The sequence below is a fragment of the Scyliorhinus torazame genome, chromosome 6 (assembly GCF_047496885.1).
Source record: "Scyliorhinus torazame isolate Kashiwa2021f chromosome 6, sScyTor2.1, whole genome shotgun sequence".
In the NCBI taxonomy this organism is placed as follows: Eukaryota; Metazoa; Chordata; class Chondrichthyes; order Carcharhiniformes; family Scyliorhinidae; genus Scyliorhinus; species Scyliorhinus torazame.
Window position 1 is genome coordinate 102670851 of NC_092712.1, and position 19854 is coordinate 102690704.

A 19854-nucleotide genomic window follows, 5' to 3' on the forward strand; every position below is an offset into this window, starting at 1 on the left:
TGAAGCAGTTGAGGAACAGTGGAGAACCTTCCGAGCGATCTTTCACAGTGTTCAGGAAAGGTTCATACCGACAAAAAAGAAAAATCGACCATGGATATCTAAGGAGGTGAGGGAGAGTATCAAATTGAAGGAAAAACATACAAAGTGGCAAAAATTAGTGGGAGACTAGAACATAGAACATAGAAAATACAGCACAGAACAGGCCCTTCGGCCCACGATGTTGTGCCGAACCTTTGTCCTAGATTAATCATAGATTATCATTGAATTTACAGTGCAGAAGGAGGCCATTTGGCCCTTTGAGTCTGCACCAGCTCTTGGAAAGAGCACCCTACCCAAACTCAACACCTCCACCCAACACCAAGGGCAATTTTGGACACTAAGGGCAATTTATCATGGCCAATCCACCTAACCTGCACATCTTTGGACTGTGGGAGGAAACCGGAGCACCCGGAGGAAACCCACGCAGACACGGGGAGGATGTGTAGACTCCGCACAGTCAGTGACCCAAGCCGGAATCGAACCTGGGACCCTGGAGCTGTGAAGCAATTGGGCTATCCACAATGCTACCGTGCTGCCCTTAAGAACAAAAAAATCTACACTATATCATTTTACCATAATCCATGTACCTATCCAATAGCTGCTTGAAGGTCCCTAATGTTTCCGACTCAACTACTTCCACAGGCACTGCATTCCATGCCCCCACTACTCTCTGGGTAAAGAACCTACCTCTGATATCCCTCCTATATCTTCCACCTTTCACCTTAAATTTATGTCCCCTTGTAATGGTTTGTTCCACCCGGGGAAAAAGTCTCTGACTGTCTACTCTATCTATTCCCCTGATCATCTTATAAACCTCTATCAAGTCGCCCCTCACCCTTCTCCGTTCTAATGAGAAAAGGCCTAGCACCCTCAACCTTTCCTCGTAAGACCTACTCTCCATACCAGGCAACATCCTGGTAAATCTTCTTTGCACCTTTTCCAAAGCTTCCACATCCTTCCTAAAATTAGGCAACCAGAACTGTTCACAGTACTCCAAATGTGGCCTTACCAAAGTTTTGTACAGCTGCATCATCACTTCACGGCTCTTAAATTCAATCTCTCTGTTAATGACTCTCTGTTAATAACTCTACCGTTAACCCTGTATTCCGCATTCATATTTGTCCTTCCGAAATGGACAACCTCACACTTTTCAGGGTTAAACTCCCAGACTAGAGGACTGGGAACTCTTAAGGGGACAACAGAAAGCTACTAAAAAAGCTATAAAGAAGAGTAAGATAGACTATGAAAGTAAACTGGCTCAGAACATAAAAGCAGATAGTAAAAGCTTCTACAAATATATGAGACAAAAAAGAGTGGCTAAGGTAAATATTGGTCCTTTGGAAGATGAGAAGGGAGATTTAATAATAGGAGACGGGGAAATGGCTGAGGAGCTGAACAGGATTTTTGGGTCAGTCTTCACAGTGGAAGACACAAATAACATGCCAGTGACTGATGGAAATAAAGATATGATAGGTGAGGACCTTGAGATGATTGTAATCACTGAGGAGGCAGTATTGGGCAAGCTAATGGGGCTAAAGGTAGACAAGTCTCCTGGCGGTCTTTGGAGTGATCTTGAACCTCATCCACTAAGTTGAAGACATTTCAAAAAAAATCTTTTTATTCCCCTCATTTTCAATATTGTCATCAAATAAACAAAATAAGAAAACAAACAAAAGCAAATACAGTACCAATCCCCCAAACAGCATCCTTTTCAATATACAGACCCAAACATCACCTGTACATTCCATGTAAAAAAATAAAGAAAATTAACAATCAATCAGTAAACAGTGTACTCAAGAACAACAATAACTCCAACCCCCCCCCCCCCCCCCCCCTTTCCTCCCACTAATGTTCGATGGCAAACAATTCTCGAAAGTACATAATACACAGGCCCCATGAATTGGAGACCCTTCCATCACCCGCCTCACCTCAAACTTCACCTTCTTGAAAGTCAGAAATTCCAGTGGATTCACCCCCGCTAAACCGAGGCACCGGGCGGAGAAGCTGGCCTCCACCCCAACAGGACCCGCCTCCGGGCAATCAGCGAGATGAAGGCTAAAACTGCCCCTGTCTGCAGCCCGGCCTGTCCGACACCCCGGAAATGGCATCCATGGGCCCTGGTTTCAAGTTCACGTGTGCTACCCCCAAGATGACACTGGAAATCTCTCTCCAATACATCTCCAGCTTTGGACAGGACCAAAACATATATGTATGGTTTGTGGGGTTCCTCCCACAGTGCTCACATATGTCCTCCACTCCCTCAAAGAGTCAGCTCATCATTCCAACAGCCTTTGCACAAAACTCTAACTGTACATCACCTGACAGAAGCCACCTGAAGCCGCTTTACATATCAGTGTCAATTAATGGATACTTAACATAAATGAGACAACTAATTGCAATGTCTCTTAACCCATTACTTAACAGTCTCCCCTTCCTTGGAGAAAAAAAAGTTATTAGGTGAAAACAAAATTTCAAGAAACTCAAAAACACACATGATTTCCCCCCCCCTTTTTTTGTTTGGACGAGAAAGAAAAAAAAACAGTCACAGAAACAAGCGCCCTTCATTAACAATATCCAAAAGTTTCTGTGAACTCGCCCCTCTTTTCATAAAACAGTCTGACAGTCGACCTGTCGACCCATTTAATTTTTGTTATTTCCCCTCTGTCCAACATCTGCTTCAAACTTGCGATGTCTATCCGTAACCTCTTTTCATTGACGCTTTTTGTAGAGTGCACATTTTCCGACAGGGATTTATTGTCAATGTGACAGTCAATAGGTATATTACCCAAATCCCCTGATCCCAAAATTTCTGTCGATATCATACTTATATAAAAGGCCATATCCACCGCCTCTACAAGGCTTAACGTCTCAGCAGCCAAAGTGCTTTTTACCACTTTCCTTATTTTCTTTGTTTCCCACACAAGCGGGCAACATTTACCATTGTTCCCCAAAAGGAAAAGTATAAAACCTCCTGAAACAGTTGCTTGAAACCCCATCACATAAATTTGCATAGGACGCATCACTATAAACTATGAGTTTCAAGTGTCTAAGGTCACCTAAAACTGGGAACTTCAAAACACACTCCTGCATTTTTAGTTTGGCCAATGCTTTATTTGCTCTTATTAGGTCTTCCACTTTGGGATCATTAATTTTTATACTCAAATCTAAGACATCAAAACTCACATCCGGTCTAGTCTGTCTACCTAACCAGTTCAGTTGCCCAATTAAACTTTGCAGTTGCTCTTTTTCTATCTTTGAAACCATTGCGTCTTATTGTGAAACTCGGCCACGATTAATTGCTATTGGGCTGATGCTTTCCAAATACGATTGCTGACGTAAAGTTGCCCCTAACTTAGTCTGTCCAATTTCCAGTCCAATATATTTAAATGCACCGGAAGCCTGACTTCCAACCCTGAATTCTTTCCTCAAACCAGAGATTACAATAGCTTCAAAATCACTAGTCCCACCCCACAAAAAATCATCAACATGCACCATAAAGATGCCAGAAAGATTTCCTTTATAGTGCCAGTAAAACATTGCAGGATCTGCTTTCAACTGGCAACAGCCTAACTTTAACAAAACTGACCTTACCGAAAAATACCAGACTCTAGATCCATCATTTAATCCATGTACACATTTGTTCAACTTCCAGAGTACTCCGTCTGTGTTAGCTGCTTCTTTAGGAGGGTGGAGAAAAATGTATCTCTGGAGCTGATGCCCCTGCAAAAAGGCAGCTTTTATATCGATAGATTTCATTCCCATGCCTTTGTAGCTAATAGAGCCAAGAAGATCTTTAAAATAACCTTTCCTGCTGTAGGTGAATCTGCCCTTAAATCCTGATCTTCTAAGTTTTCTTCAAATCCCCTTGCCACAAACCTGGCCTTTGCCTTATAAGTTCCATCCGGAAGAACCTTTTCCGTGCAAATCCATCTGTGGGACAGAGCTCTTTGTCCCCTATCCGGTACTTCCGTGAATAGCCCAAATTCACTCCAACTATACAATTCTTGCTGTTTAGCTTCTTTGATAACTTCTTCATCTAATTTATTTGAAGCCACCAAAAGCTCACGTGCATGTGGGCTTCTACTCCTAATAGTATTCGTAGTCTTACTCATGTTCCGAGACCTTGATAAACTACGTCCCCTCTCCTGCCTGGTATCTCGTTCTGTACTGCTTGATCTTTCCCTTCTGCTGTGGGATGTCCTTTCAATAGTTCTCGACCTTTTCCTGCGGACCTGCTCACTATCCGATGTACTATCTGAACTGGCACTGCGTTTCTGTGCCCTCCATTTTTGAACTTCGTTTTCCCAATCCATTGTCTTGACTCCTTCCCCTGAATGCTGCACATTCAACCAATGTTTATACTTTCCAGTGGCCTTTCCTGCTCTACTAATAACAGTTGCATCATTCCATTGACTAGGCCCTTCAGGCAAGTATGTCACTTTTGTACCAACTTTTGGCAGTTGCACTTTCGGGAAAATGGCCTGTTCTAATTCATCAGAAGTGTTGTGTTCCTCCACAGAAACCCTGTCAATATCAGTTAATTGGTCCTCATAGTTCTGAAACCCTGTGTACCAGATGACTCTGGTTCCTCGTCATGTCTGTCCGCTCTGTCTAAATTTGAAAATTTGTAATCTGTACCCATTATCCTTGATGAATGTACTCTAACAGTTTGATTACCATGTTGCAAAATAATTGTTTTGCCATCGATGCCTATGATCTTCCCTGGGCCTTTCCATTCATTAGACCTGTCTCTCTTATAGTATACCATGCCTCCCTGCTGAAAAACGGCATCTGATGACCGTACGTTATGTCTTAAAGCTCTGCAAATTCTTTCAGAGACTTCTGCTTCCAAAAAAGTTTTTCTACTGCTATGTAATGCATTTAAATGTTCAGCAAAACCAGAGCTAATTGTAGTCCCCTCCCAAGCTGGAGGCTGGTCATCCAAAATGGACGGAATTTTAGGATTTCTACCAAACACTAATTGATAAGGACTATAGCCCCCAACCATCTGCAATGAATTCTTTGCATGTACTGCCCATGCTAAAGCTGAATTTAGCCTGCAATTTGGTCGATCTGCCAAACTTTTCCGAAGCATGTCATCAATGACAGCTTGATTTCTTTCACAGACACCATTACTAAATGGGCTTTCTGCAGCCGTATTCATAACTCTGATATTCATGTTTTCACACATATCCCTAAACTCATCATTAGCAAATTCTCCCCCATTGTCCGTAAGGAATTTTGCCGGTGGACCCATTCCTGTCCCTATCCATTTTTCCACGATTTGATCCAGAATTACTCTCTTTTCTTTACTTCGTACAATCGTTTATTGACTAAATCTGGTTGCTAAATCTACAAAATGCAAAATAAATATATTATTTGCTTTATCCCAGATCTTAAGGTCCATGGCCACAATGTCGTTAAAATCGCTGGCCATAGGTAGGGTAACTATCGGTTGTGCTGGTGTCCTTCTGTATTTCCTACAAACTTCACAGCGGTCACTAATCTGTTCTATCAGTTTAATATAGCCGTCATCCCTTACCCCTGCATCCTTTAATAAATTTTTCAGCCTCCGAGGAGACGGATGTGCAAATTGCCGATGCAGTTTTAATACCACAAGCTTTTTATCAGCTAAAATCCCATTTTCATTGCCATTAACACATCCTTAACCACTCTACTTGAAATATTATTTGTCAGTAATGGAATACAATAGTGTCCCGACTGTGTAAATTGTAAGTCCACCGCATTTCCAAAAACTGTTGCCTTATCCTGTTCCATATCCGGTTTCATGTGTGCTTTCTTCATCTGTTCAGAAGCAAAGGTATCTCACTTGATACAACATCCGTGCTAATGAAATGGTTCACTCCGGCAATATTGCAAGGGATCACCACTCTTTTCAGCGACTTCAGAGTATTATCATCCCCAAAACTGAAACTTGTGGAACTTTCAAATTCCTTAACCTTGTTACGATTTTCAGCATTCAAAGAGTCCAGCTAACATTTTAACCAGTCAATTCCACACACAGTAGATGTGCAGCCACTGTCCAATACAGCACAATTGAAGGATTCTGCAACCAACACCCTCATTACCATCGTAAAACTGCTTGTCAATAGGACAATGCCTTCTTTCTGGTCACTATCTTTTTCCTCTTCTGACTCTTCCATGTCATGTGTTGCTTCAAACACTCTATCATAACGAGTTGGACAGTTGAAAGCATGATGGTATTGAGAGTCACATCGAAAACATCGATTTATCATGCCCCGTGCATTTCTGGGGTTCATCTTCCTATTGTAGGTTCTAACTGGGTTTCTGTCTTCATAATTTCCTTGTCTTGGTCTCCTTCTATAGTCTTGAGCCCTGTTCGTGGCCATACGATTTCGCCATCCTGTTAGTAGTGTATCTTCCATATTCTACCTTATTGCAGGCTGACCTATTTGGGTCATCAGAGCCATCGGAATCAAATGTTTCCCCAGAAACTTTTGTAAAGCTTTTGTCATCTGTTCGAATAAGGTATCCTTATCAGTAAACTGAACTCCTGTCAAAACCAGGAGCCTATCCATGTTGCTCACTCTAGCACAGTCAAGTAATTTAAAGGCCAACAGAGACTGTGGAAATTCCAGGTTGTGTTTCTGCAGCCTTTTATATAGTCTGCCAAATTCCATTATATAGTCTTCCATGGAGATATCCTCCATTTTCCAGAACTTATAAAAATCCGACCATGCTTCATACGCACTTAACAAGTCATCTTTCTTTTAAATGTTATCCATATAATGTAATAAAGTCTCCAGACCTTCTTCTGAGTCTAACTCTTCCAATTCCAGCTCAGAAAGCACTTTGTTTTGGATTTTACTGCCATATGGTAGAGAAAGAGCCAATGCCATACCTTGTTTTCTCTTTCCCAAAGTAGTTAGTCCACATAACTACTGCACTTCTCCATTGGTCGTACGATTCCCTTTCAGAAAATAAGGGAGGATAGTAGCATAGAATCATAGAAGTTTACAGCATGGAAACAGGCCCTTCGGCCCAACCAGTCCATGCCGCCCAGCATTGTGGATAGCACAATTGCTTCACAGCTCCAGGGTCCCAGGTTCAAATACGGCTTGGGTCACTGTCTGTGCGGAGTCTGCACATCCTCCCCGTGTGTGCGTGGGTTTCCTCCGGGTATTCCGGTTTCCTCCCACAGTCCAAAGATGTGCAGGTTAGGTGGATAGGCCATGATAAATTGCCCTTAGTGTCCAAAATTGCCCTTAGTTTGGGTGAGGCTACTAGGTTATGGGGATAGGGTGGAGATGTTGACCTTGGGTAGGGTGCTCTTCCAAGATCCGGTGCAGACTCGATGGGCCGAATGGCCTCCTTCTGCACTGTAAATTCTATGATAAATTCTATGATAGTCATATCCAGCCATCTTTATCGTCGGTTCAGCCATATATCCCTTTTTTTTTCTTTTCTCACTCACTCCTTGGTTTGATCTGGAAAAGTTGTATCTTTCAACCGTTCACATTTACACAGTAACCATCCTGTGCTACCAATTGTTAGACGTTTAGTTGCTGTGATATGAAGAGTCTAAAGTTCTGTTCCTTTTTCACAAACACACATTTATTTCATTCCAACAGTCTCTGCACAAAACTCTAACTATACATCACCTGACAGAGGCCACCTAAAGCCGCTTTACGTATCAGTGTCAATTAATGGATACTTAACACAAATGAGACAACTAATTGCAATGTCTCTTAACCCATTACTTAACAGTCACCCCTTGGAGAAAAAAAAATTATAAGTTGAAAACAAAATTTTAAGAAACTCAAAAACACACATGATTTCCCCCCTTTTCTTTGTTTGGACGAGAAAGAAAAAAAAAACAGTCACAGAAACAAGCGCCCTTCATTAACAATATCCAAAAGTTTCTGTGAACTCGCCCCTCTTTTCGTAAAACAGTCTGACAGTTGATAGCTCCTGTCGACCCATTTAATTTTTGTTATTTCCCCTCTGTCCAACATCTGATTCAAACTTGCGATGTCTGTCCGTAACCTCTTTTCATTGACACGTTTTGTAGAGTGCACATTTGCACAAAATTCTAACTATACATCACCTGACAGAGGCCACCTGAAATCCCTTTACATATCAGTGTCAATTAATGGATACTTAACATAAATGAGACAACTAATTGGAATGTCTCTTAACCCATTACTTAACAATCCTGACCCTCGTGAGGTGTGCCCAATACACAACCTTCAGTTGTATCTTTTTTTTAAATGTATTTTATTACAAACATGTATCAAAATAGATTACAACACATAAACATACTGGGAAACATATTTCACAGTAATCAACTATACAGTCTGGACAAATGTTTCCCTTTTTCACCTCCCCTGCGTCCCCCCCGACGTTCAGCTCCTCAAGCACGGTAACAAACATCCCCCATCCTTTTCTCAAACCCTCTGCAGAGCCCCTGAACTCATATTTTATCTTCTCCAACCACAGGAAGCCGTACAGGTCACCCAACCAAGCTGCTACCCCCGGTGGCAATGCTGACTGCCACTCCAGCAAAATGCCGAACAGTAAAATGCACAGCTGTGCAATCAGAGAGGCGAAGTCCAAGACATTGGCCTTCCTCCTCTCCATGAGCTCCGGCTTCTCTGAAACCCCAAATATCACCACCAAAGGGTCCGGGTCCACCTCCTCCTCCACTATCCTGGCTAAGACAGCGAACACTCCCGCCCAGAATCTTCCCAATTGTTTGCAACCCCAAAGCATGTGCGTGTGATTCGCTGGCCCCCACCCACAACTTTCATACTCATCTGCTACCCCCTGGAAGAACTCACTCATTTTTGCCCGAGTCAAATGCATCCTATGCACCACCATAAACTGTATCAGGCTCATCGTTGCACAGAAGGAAGTTCCGTTTACCCTACACAGTGCCTCACTCCATACTCCCCAATTGATCTCCCCTCCCAACTCTACTCCCGATTTCTCCTTGATCTTCACCACCCGCTCGCCTCCCTGCTCCCCCAGCCACTTGTATATATCCCCAATTCTTCCCTCTCCTTCCACATCCGGAAGCAGCTGTCGCTCCAGCAGGGTGTATCCCGGCAACCTAGGGAAACACCTCCAGATCTTTCGTGCAAAGTCCCTAACCTGCAGATACTTAAACTCACTCCCCTCGGCAGCTCTACCCTCTCCCTTAGCTCCTCCAGACTGGCGAACCCTTCCTCCAAATACAGATCCCTCACCTTGACCAGCCCCACTTCCCTTCACCTCTTGTATACACTATCCAACACCCCCCCCGCCCCCCTCCCCCCCCCGGCTCAAACCCATGATTTTTGCACAGCGGCGTTAACACCGACATCCCTTCCACCCTAAAATGCCTCAACTGATTCCATATCTTTACCGTGGGCTGCACCACCGGGCTTCCTGAATACCTACTCGGAGCCGTTGGCAATGCTGCCATCACCAAAGCGCTCAAACTAGACCCCTTACAAGATTCCGCCTCCATCCTAACCCACTCTACCCCTTCTTCTTCCCACCAGCGACGCATCTTATCCACATTGGCCCCCCAATAATAATGAGACAGATTCGGCAACACCAACCCCCTCTGCTGCCTCTGCCTCTGTAGCAGGGTCCTCCCCACCCTCAGCACCTTCCCCGTCCATACAAAGTCCAAAATGATCATGTCTAATTTCCGAAAAAAGGCCTTTGGTGTAAAGATCGGGAGAGCCTGAAAAAACCCCCCACAGCAGAATATTCATTTTTACCACTTGGACTCTCCCCGCCAATGCCAACTGCAGTGTATCCCCCTTTTAAGATCCTCCCTGGCTTCCTCCACCAACTTTGTTAAGTTCCACTTATGGAGCCCCGTCCAGTCTCTCGCTACCTGAATCCCCGACCTTCAGCTATATCAGCCCCAACCTCATGCACAAGGTTGAGGCTTTCACCCTCCGGAGCACCTCACACCACAGACCTTTTGTATAGCCTCCTCCAACTGTTTCTCCCCCACGGCTTAGATCCACTCCATGGACCCCCCTGCCCTCCCCAGAATCCTCCCTGAGATCACCGACACCATCTCCTTCCCCATTCCCCCTGCCGTCAATACTTCTTCCAACAATGAGGGGGCCGGCGCTATCGGGAAGCTCTGGACCTCCTTCCTAGCAAAGTCCCAAAGCTGCAGGTGCCTAAACCCTTCCCCTTGACCCAGTCCATATTTCACCCCCAACTCATCCACCTTGCAAAACGTACCCCCAGAAAGTACCCTGATCCCCCTCTCCTCCCATCTCCGAAATCTCCCGTCCAATTAAGTTGTAGACATGACTAGATTGTTAAACTGCATTGTTCTTCTTACACTTCCTTGGTGTGGGCGAGTTTTTCTGAGCCCAACACATCTTGGCAATGTGGCCCTCTTACCAGCGATCTTGCAAGTATTTGATTTTTTTCAGAATTCCTCTGCTGATGTCCAACCTGTGTACAATGGTGACATGGTTGTACCTTTGTAGCCTTGTTCCTTGAGGTATCCATTCCGTGGATCTTCACTCCAGGTCCTATCTGTGAAACATCTCTCATAGCAAGCTCCATAGATGTGGAAACTTCCACAGCAACTTTCAGAGTTAAATCACTTACAGTAAGCAGCTTCCTCTGAATTGCTTCACTGCGTAACCCACAAACCAGCCTGTCTTGAAGAGTATTGTCAAGTGTTGTATCAAATTCACAATATTTGGCTAATCTTCTCAAATGTGCTATAAACTGTAAAATGGTTTCACCATCTTCCTGACTACAATGGTGGAATCGGAACCTCTCTGCAATCACTAATAGTTTAGGAGAGAAATGTCCCTCTAAGCTTTTCATTAATTCACTGAAGGACTGGTCTCCTGGTTTTGCTGGGTAAATAAGATTCTGTAGCAGCAGAAACGTTTTACGGCCAACTGAGCTGAGATATGTTGCGACCTTTAGATCCTCCGGTGTCTGATTAGCTTTTAAAAACCATTGGAACTTTTTACATATGAATTCCATGTTTCATAAATATCATTAAACGCATTCATGGTGCCCGGTTTTCTTGCCCGTTTTCGATCCCGGCTCGCAGGGTCTGCGCTTCTTCCTTTTTGACTGTGTTGAAAAGTATGGTACAAGCAACGAGGAAATCTTTTTCTTTTTATGCCTCAATATTTTGACTGTTCTCCCGAGTAGTGATCCGTGAAAATTGAAGACTTCAAAATCCCTGCAGTTCATGTGGCTTTGCCACGTGGTCGGTTCCTGCAGCCCCGACTCCACTCACTTCAAGGCAAGCAAGTCTTCCCCGATTGTCGGTGTTCTCACTCACAGTTGCTGTCGAAAATCTTTGTTAAACCTTCTGCATTGGTGGCAGTGCTTCGGCTGAATTCAGTGTGTCCAGTCCCGAGAATTTTCCATTGCTCTCGATGCCATCCCACAATTCGTTGATGAAAATCTTCTTTCAGCAAATTTTCCTGACTCAATCCTCATTGCCAGTTTTCTCTCCTGTTATATTTCTTTGTTGCCGCAAATATGAACTGTATGGATTTGCCGATGCTCTGGATTCTTGTAAAACATTTTAAGAGATTTTTTCAGCGTGGTGCCCATACAGTCAAGATGATGATCTGCTGGCGTCACTGCACACACATGATATAGAACCAACAAGTAGGCATTACCAGATACACAACAACATGGATGACTTATTGTGGCCAACAGGATAGCATACCTATTGTGCTTAATAGAATATAATAGTGCAATGATTCTCCATATCAACTTGGAGATAGATAATACAGCTATTTTAATATCTGCACACATAGAAACACATTAAGCAACATAATAATAATAATAATCTTTATTGTCACAAGTAGGCTTACATTAACACTGCAAGGAAGTTACTGTGAAACATCTTTACACATTTGGGAGGTAAATTATGAGCTACAGGGCTGGATTCTCCGGTTCACCAATCGCTGGTGGCGGGATTCTCTCCTCCCGCTGCAAGTTATTGGGATTGCCCATTGAAGCCACCCCACTCCTCTGTGAAACTCACAGGCAGGGGAGTACTGCCAGTGGGAAAAGAGAATCCCAAAGGCCGGAGAATTCTGACCACAGTATAAAGATCAGATAATGTGTGATGCCATAAGGCATTCTGGAAAATAGAAATATAGAGATCAGACCATAAGACCATAAGACATAGGAGTGGAAGTAAGGCCATTCGGCCCATCGAGTCCACTCCACCATTCAATCATGGCTGATTTCAACTCCATTTACCCGCTCTCTCTCCATAGCCCTTAATTCCTTGAGAAATCAAGAATTTATCAGCTTCTGTCTTAAAGACACTCAACGTCCCGGCCTCCACCGCCCTCTGTGGCAATGAATTCCACAGACCCATCACTCTCTGGCTGAAGAAATTTCTCCTCATCTCTGTTCTAAAGTGACTCCCTTTTATTCTAAGGCTGTGCCCCCGGGTCCTAGTCTCCCCTGCTAATGGAAACAACTTCCCTACATCCACCCTATCTAAGCCATTCATTATCTTGTAAGTTTCTATTAGATCTCCCCTCAACCTCCTAAACTCCAATGAATATAATCCCAGGATCCTCAGACGTTCATCGTATGTTAGGCCTACCATTCCTGGGATCATCCGTGTGAATCTCCGCTGGACCCGCTCCAGTGCCAGTATGTCCTTCCTGAGGTGTGGGGCCCAAAATTGCTCACAGTATTCTAAATGGGGCCTAACTAATGCTTTATAAAGCTTCAGAAGTACATCCCTGCTTTTATATTCCAAGCCTCTTGAGATGAATGACAACATTGCATTTGCTTTCTTAATTACGGACTCAACCTGCAAGTTTACCTTTAGAGAATCCTGGACTAGGACTCCCAAGTCCCTTTGCACTTCAGCATTATGAATTTTGTCACCGTTTAGAAAATAGTCCATGCCTCTATTCTTTTTTCCAAAGTGCAAGACCTCGCACCTGCCCACGTTGAATTTCATCAGCCATTTCTTGGACCACTCTCCTAAACTGTCTAAATCTTTCTGCAGCCTCCCCACCTCCTCCATACTACCTGCCCCTCCACCTATCTTTGTATCATCGGCAAACTTAGCCAGAATGCCCCCAGTCCCGTCATCTAGATCGTTAATATATAAAGAGAACAACTGTGGCCCCAACACTGAACTCTGCGGGACACCACTCGTCACCAGTTGCCATTCCGAAAAAGAACCTTTTATCCCAACTCTCTGCCTTCTGCCTGACAGCCAATCGTCAATCCATGTTAGTACCTTGCCTCGAATACCATGGGCCCTTATTTTACTCAGCAGTCTCCCGTGAGGCACCTTATCAAAGGTCTTTTGGAAGTCAAGATAGATAACATCCATTGGCTCTCCTTGGTCTAACCTATTTGTTATCTCTTCAAAGAACTCTAACAGGTTCGTCAGGCACGACCTCCCCTTACTAAATCCATGCTGACTTGTCCTAATCCGACCCTGCACTTCCAAGAATTTAGAAATCTCATCCTTAACAATGGATTCTAGAATCTTGCCAACAACCGAGGTTAGGCTAATTGGCCTATAATTTTCCATCTTTTTCCTTGTTCCCTTCTTGAACAGGGGGGTTACAGCGATTTTCCAATCCTCTGGGACTTTCCAGGACTCCAGTGACTTTTGAAAGATCATAACTAACGCCTCCACTATTTCTTCAGCTATCTCCTTTAGAACTCTAGGATGTAGTCCATCTGGGCCCGGGGATTTATCAATTTTTAGACCTCTTAGTTTCTCTAGCACTTTCTCCTTTGTGATGGCTACCATATTCAACTCTGCCCCCTGACTCTCCGGAATTGTTGGGATATTACTCATGTCTTCTACTGTGAAAACTGACGCAAAGTACTTATTCAGTTCCTCAGCTATTTCCTTGTCTCCCATCACAAAATTACCAGCGTCATTTTGGAGCGGCCCAATGTCAACTTTTGCCTCCCGTTTGTTTTTAATGTATTTAAATAAACTTTTACTATCATTCCTTATGTTACTGGCTAGCCTACCTTCAAATTTGATCCTCTCTTTCCTAACTTCCTTTGTCAGCCATGGCTGCCTAACCCCCCCTCTGATAACCTTTCTTTTCTTTGGGATGAACCTCTGTACTGTGTCCTCAATTACTCCCAGAAACTCCTGCCATTGCTGTTCTACTGTCTTTCCCACTGGGCTCTGCTCCCAGTTGATTTTCGTCAGTTCCTCCCTCATGCCCCTGTAGTTACCTTTATTTAACTGTAACACCTTTACATCTGATTCTACCTTCTTTCTTTCAAATTGGAGATTGAATTCGACCATATTATGATCACTGCCTCCTAAGTGCTCCCTTACTTTAAGATCTTTAATCAAGTCTGGCTCATTACATAACACTAAGTCCAGAATGGCCTGTTCCCTCGTGGGCTCCATCACACGCTGTTCCAAAAGCCCTCCTGTAAACATTCAATGAATTCCCTTTCCTTGGGTCCACTGGCAGCATTGTTTACCCAGTCCACCTGCATATTGAAGTCCCCCATGATCACTGTGACCTTGCCTTTCTGACATGCACTTTCTATTTTGTGGTGCATTTTGTGCCCCCGGTCCTGACCACTGTTAGGAGGCCTGTACATAACTCCCATTATGGTTTTTTTGCCTTTGTGGTTTCTCAACTCTACCCACACAGACTCCACATCATCTGACCCTACGTCGTTTAGTGCTATTGATTTAATTTCATTCCTAATTAACAAGGCAACCCCGCCCCCTCTGCCCACCTCTCTGTCTTTTTGATAGGTTGTGAATCCCTGGATGTTTAAATGCCAGTCCTGAACCCCCTGCAACCATGTCTCTGTGATGCCTACCACATCATACCTACCAGTCACAATATGGGCCACAAGATCATCTACCTTGTTCCGTACACTGCGCGCATTTAAATACAGCACCTTTAATTCTCTATTGACCGTCGCTTTTTGTTTTCTTAGTGTGGTGGACCTTGGTTTACTGAGCCTTTCCATACACTGTGTCATATTTTGTGGGATGGGGACAATCGTAACCACCCTTGGGTTTTGTCTGTTCGTGTTTTTTTGTATTCCTAAGCAGCTACGCTCCCCGCTGATTACTTCACCTCTTGGTTCCCTGACTTTCCCTTCCCCCCGAATCTTTAGTTTAAAGTCCTATTGACCACCCTATTTACTCTTTTCGCCAGAACACTGGTCCCAGCTCGGTTCATGTGGAGACTATCCCAACGGTATAGGTCCCCCCTGTCCCAAAACTGATGCCAGTGTCCCATGAAAAGGAACCCCTCATTCCCACACCACTCTTTCAGCCACGTGTTAACTTCCCTTATTCTTGCCTCCCTATGCCAATTTGCACGTGGCTCGGGCAGTAATACGGAGATTATGACCCTTGAGGACCTGTTTTTTAATTTGAATCCTAGCTCTTTATAATCTCTAAACAGGTCCTCTTTCCTAGACTTGCCTATGTTGTTGGTACCGACATGGACCACAACAACTGGATCCTCCCCCTCCCTCTCCAGTATCCTTTCAAGCCGGTCAGAGATGTCCCGCACCCTAGCACCGGGCAGACAACATACCATGCGGGACTCTTTATCCTGCTCACAAAGGATACTATCTATCCTCCTGATAATAGAATCCCCTACAACTACAACTTGCCTATTTACTCCCTCCCCTTGAATGGCCTGCTGAACCATGGTGCCTTGGTCAGCTGACTCATCCTTCCTGCAACCCTGTTCGCCATCCACACAGGGAGCAAGTGCCTCATACCTGTTGGACAGAGTCAAGGGCTGAGGCTCCTGAGTTCCTGACTGCTGGTTCCCTTTACCTGCCTGACATGCAGTCACACCCTGCTGTCCCTGGCCACTGGCAGGATTTAAACTACTTACTCTGACAGGTGTGACTGCCTCCTGAAACATAGTGTCCAGGTAAGTCTTCCCCTCCCGGATGTGCCTCAGTGTTTGAAGCTCAGACTCCAGCTCATCAACTCTGATCCTGGCTCTTCGAGCAGCCAACACTTACTGCAGATGTGGTCGCTGCAGCTCGCAATGGGATCTGCCAGCTCCCACATCAAGCAGCTCAAGCACATCACCTGACCAGCCATCGCTAATTAATTAATTAGTTTAATTTAAGTTTATGGTGGGGGCAGCTTCAGCCAATCAGACACTACCCTGCACTTTTAACTGAAAAACAGCACAATTAGATTAATCACTTACCTTTCCTGGTTACCTCACTGCACCAAACTACCAAATTCTCACTGTTTGTATCTCTCTCACTCCGGCTGTGTCTCCTTGATCTGCGCAATGCTAATAATATAATATAATAATGCTAATAATAATAATATAATGTGGCACTTACCTCACACCAATGGATCTTATTATTAGGTTAGAGGAGGAGGGTGGGTGGGAGACACTACACGTGTAGTGTCTCGGGCTTCCTCTCCACCAGAATTTATTGGTTGGGGGTGGGGGGAGGCCTTCCCAGAAGTTGAACTTCCGATTCCCGCCTTATATTACAAAAAAAAACAGAAAAGAAGAACAGAAACGGGACTAGGTAAGTGTTTTTAAAGTAAAAACCTACCTCCCAGAAATCACTTGCGCACCGCTCCCGCCGAAATCCAAAGGCCTGCTCCTGTAAAGGTCAGTGTTTTTAAAGTAAAAACTTACCTCCCAGAAAGCCCTTGCGCACCGCTCCCGCCGAAATCCAAAGGCCTGCTCCTATGAAGGTAAGTGCTTTTAAAGTAAAAACTTACCTCCCAGAAATCACTTGCGCACTGCTCCCGCCGAAATCCAAAGGCCTGCTCCTGTGAAGGTAAGTGTTTTTAAAGGAAAAACTTACCTCCCAGAAAGCCCTTGCGCACCGCTCCCGCCGAAATCCAAAGGCCTGCTCCTGTGATGGTAAGTGTTTTTAAAGGAAAAACTTACCTCCCAGAAAGCCCTTGCGCACCGCTCCCGCCGAATAGGAGCAGGAGTAGGCCTTTTGGCTCTTTGAGCCTGCTCAGCATTTCAATATGATCATGGCTAATCCTCTAGCTCAATACCATGTTCCCGATTTCCCACCATACCCTTTGATGCCATTCAAATCTAAACAAATCTAAACATCTCTTTCTTGAGTACATTCAGCGACTTGGCCTCCACAGCCATCTATGGTAGAGGATTACACAAGTTCACTACCCTTTGAGTGAAATTTTTTTTCTTCACCTCAGTCCTAAAGGTTCTACCCCATATCTCAAGATGGTGGCCACTGGTTCTAGATTCCCCAAGCAGGGGAACCATCCTACCTGCAACTAGTGTTTCCAGCCCTATATGTTTAAAAATGATCTCTTCTCATTCTTCTAAACTCTAGTGAATACAGGCACATTCAAACCAATCTCTCCTTATAGAACAGTCCCGCCAAGCCCGGTTTCAACCCCATTGAACCTCTGCTGCACTCCTTCTGTGGCAAATATATCCATTCTTAGGTAGGGAGACCAAAACTGCACACAGTACTCCAGGTGTGGTCTCACCAAGACCCTGTATAACTGCAGTAAGACATCCATGAACTCAAATCCTCTTGCAATGAAGGCCAAAGTACCATTTGCCTTCCTAATTGCTTGTTTTCTCTCCACTTTCATTGATTGGTGTACAAGGAGACACAGAGCCTTTTGTACATCCACACTTCCCAATATATAACCATTTAAATAATACACTTCCTTTCTGTTTTTCACACCGAAGGGTATAACTTAACATTTAGCCACTGTATACTACATCTGCTATGTGTCTGACTCACTCAACTTGTCTAAATCACTTTGAAGCCTCATTGTATCCTCCTCACAGTTCACAATTCCACACAATTTTTATATAGTAAACAGTTGGGGCCCAAGCACTGATCTCTACGGTACCTCATAAGTCACTGCCTGCCACTTGGAAAAATAACCATTTATTCCCACTCTCTGTTTCCTGTTTGTCAACCAATTTTCGATCCATGATAATACATTATCCCCGAACCGATGTGCTTTAATTTTGCCCACTAACCTCTTATGAGGGACCTTATCAAAAGCCTACTGAAATTCCAAATACACCGCATCACTGGTTCTCCCTTATCTATTCTACTAGTTACATCCTCAAAAAAACTCCAGTAGATTTGTAAAGAATCATTTGCCTTTCATAAACCCATGCTGACTTTGTCCAACCCCATTAATGCTTTCTGTCATCACATATTTTATAATAGACTCTTTTATAATAGACTCTAGCATCTTCCCCACTACTGATGTCAGGCTAACTTGTCTCTAATTCTCCCTTCTTTCTCTCCCCTCCTTTTTAAAAATTGGGGTTACATTTGCCACTCTCTAATCTGTAGGAACTGCTCTGGAATCTATAGAATTTTGGAAGATGACCATCAAGGCATCCATTATTTCCAGGTTCACTTCCTTTAATACACTGGGATGTAGATTACCAGGCCCTGGTGATTTGTCAGCTTTTAACCTCATTAATTTCCCCAGCACCATTTTCTTACTAATACTGATTTCCTTCAATTCCACCCTCTCCCTGGACCATTGGTTCTCTAATACACCTGGGAGATTATTTGTGTCCTCGTTTGTGAAGACAGAACCAAAGGGATTGGTTCAATTCTTCTGTCATTTTTTTGCTCCCTGTTATAATTTCCCTGGCTTCTGAGTGTAAGAGACCCACATTTGTCTTTACTAATCTTTTTCTCTGCACATATTTATAGAAGCTTTATCAATCAGTTTCGATGTTCCCTGCAGTTTTACACTCATACTCTATTTTCACATTTTGATCAGTTTTTTTGTCCTCCTTTGCTGAATTCTAAAATTCTCCCAATCCTCAGAATTACTGCTTTTTCTGGAGATTTGATACGCCTCCTCTTTTGATTTAATATTATCCCCAATTTCTTGTGGTAAGCCGTGGTTCATCCAGGAATATAGGTGAAATTACAGAGTTTGTGTGACCTACTGGTACAAGTGCTGATCTTTGCCAGACTTAAGAGTGGTAATAAAGGTAGTGTGAATAAAGTGGATAATGTAATTGTTTTTCCTTTCTAGGTTTATAATGGAAACAACGTTAATTCTCAACTTCTGGCCAAACTGTGTGGTAATCAGATGCCAGCATCTATTGTCTCTTCTAGAAATAATATGTACATAAAACTCCGAACCGACAGCTCAGTAACAGCAGGAGGATTTTTTGCTAAATATACACACAGTAAGTAAATCAATCCACAGCAAAATTGGACCAAATAGCACATCTTTTATCATGGTTATGGTAAGCCAGCAACAATTTCCTTCTTTTGATCCAACACAAGCTATTCCCACTCACCTGTGTTCTAAGTGTCAACAAATACCTTCCTCTTTGGCTCAGTATGTAACTTTCCTCAGGATTCTGACTCTGAGCTGATGGGGCGGCACGGTAGCACAGTGGTTAGCACTGTTGCTTCACAGTGCCAGGGTCCCAGGTTCGATTCCCGGCTTGAATCTCTGTCTGCGCGGAGTCTGCACGTTCTCCCCGTGTCTGCGTGGGCTTCCTCTGGGTGCTCCAGTTTCCTCCCACAAGTCCCAAAAGACGTGCTTGTTAGGTAATTTGGACATTCTGAATTCTCCCTCTGTGTACCCGAACAGGCGCTGGAATGTGGTGACTAGGGGCTTTTCACAGTAACTTTATTGTAGTGTTAATGTAAGCCTACTTGTGACAATAAAGATTATTATTAAAAAGTTTGTGATGTGTCGAGTGATGGGCACAGGCTCTGAAGTGCCATTGTGGCACTTGAGCAAGATAAGACATGTCAACATCATTTTAGATATAACTATGTTAACACAGGGTGTTGTGAGCATGTGGAATGGAC

The 19854-nt window shown here is 43.8% G+C and overlaps 1 protein-coding gene across 1 annotated transcript in view; it reads left to right on the forward strand.

Annotated features, from left to right (window-relative positions):
- Positions 1-19854, forward strand: part of cubn (cubilin (intrinsic factor-cobalamin receptor)) — a 604171-nt gene that overhangs the window by 166146 nt on the left and 418171 nt on the right. The window contains exon 24 of the mRNA XM_072510233.1: positions 19061-19217. Within this exon, the coding sequence (XP_072366334.1) occupies positions 19061-19217 (157 nt within the window). The remainder of the gene's footprint in view (positions 1-19060; positions 19218-19854) is intronic.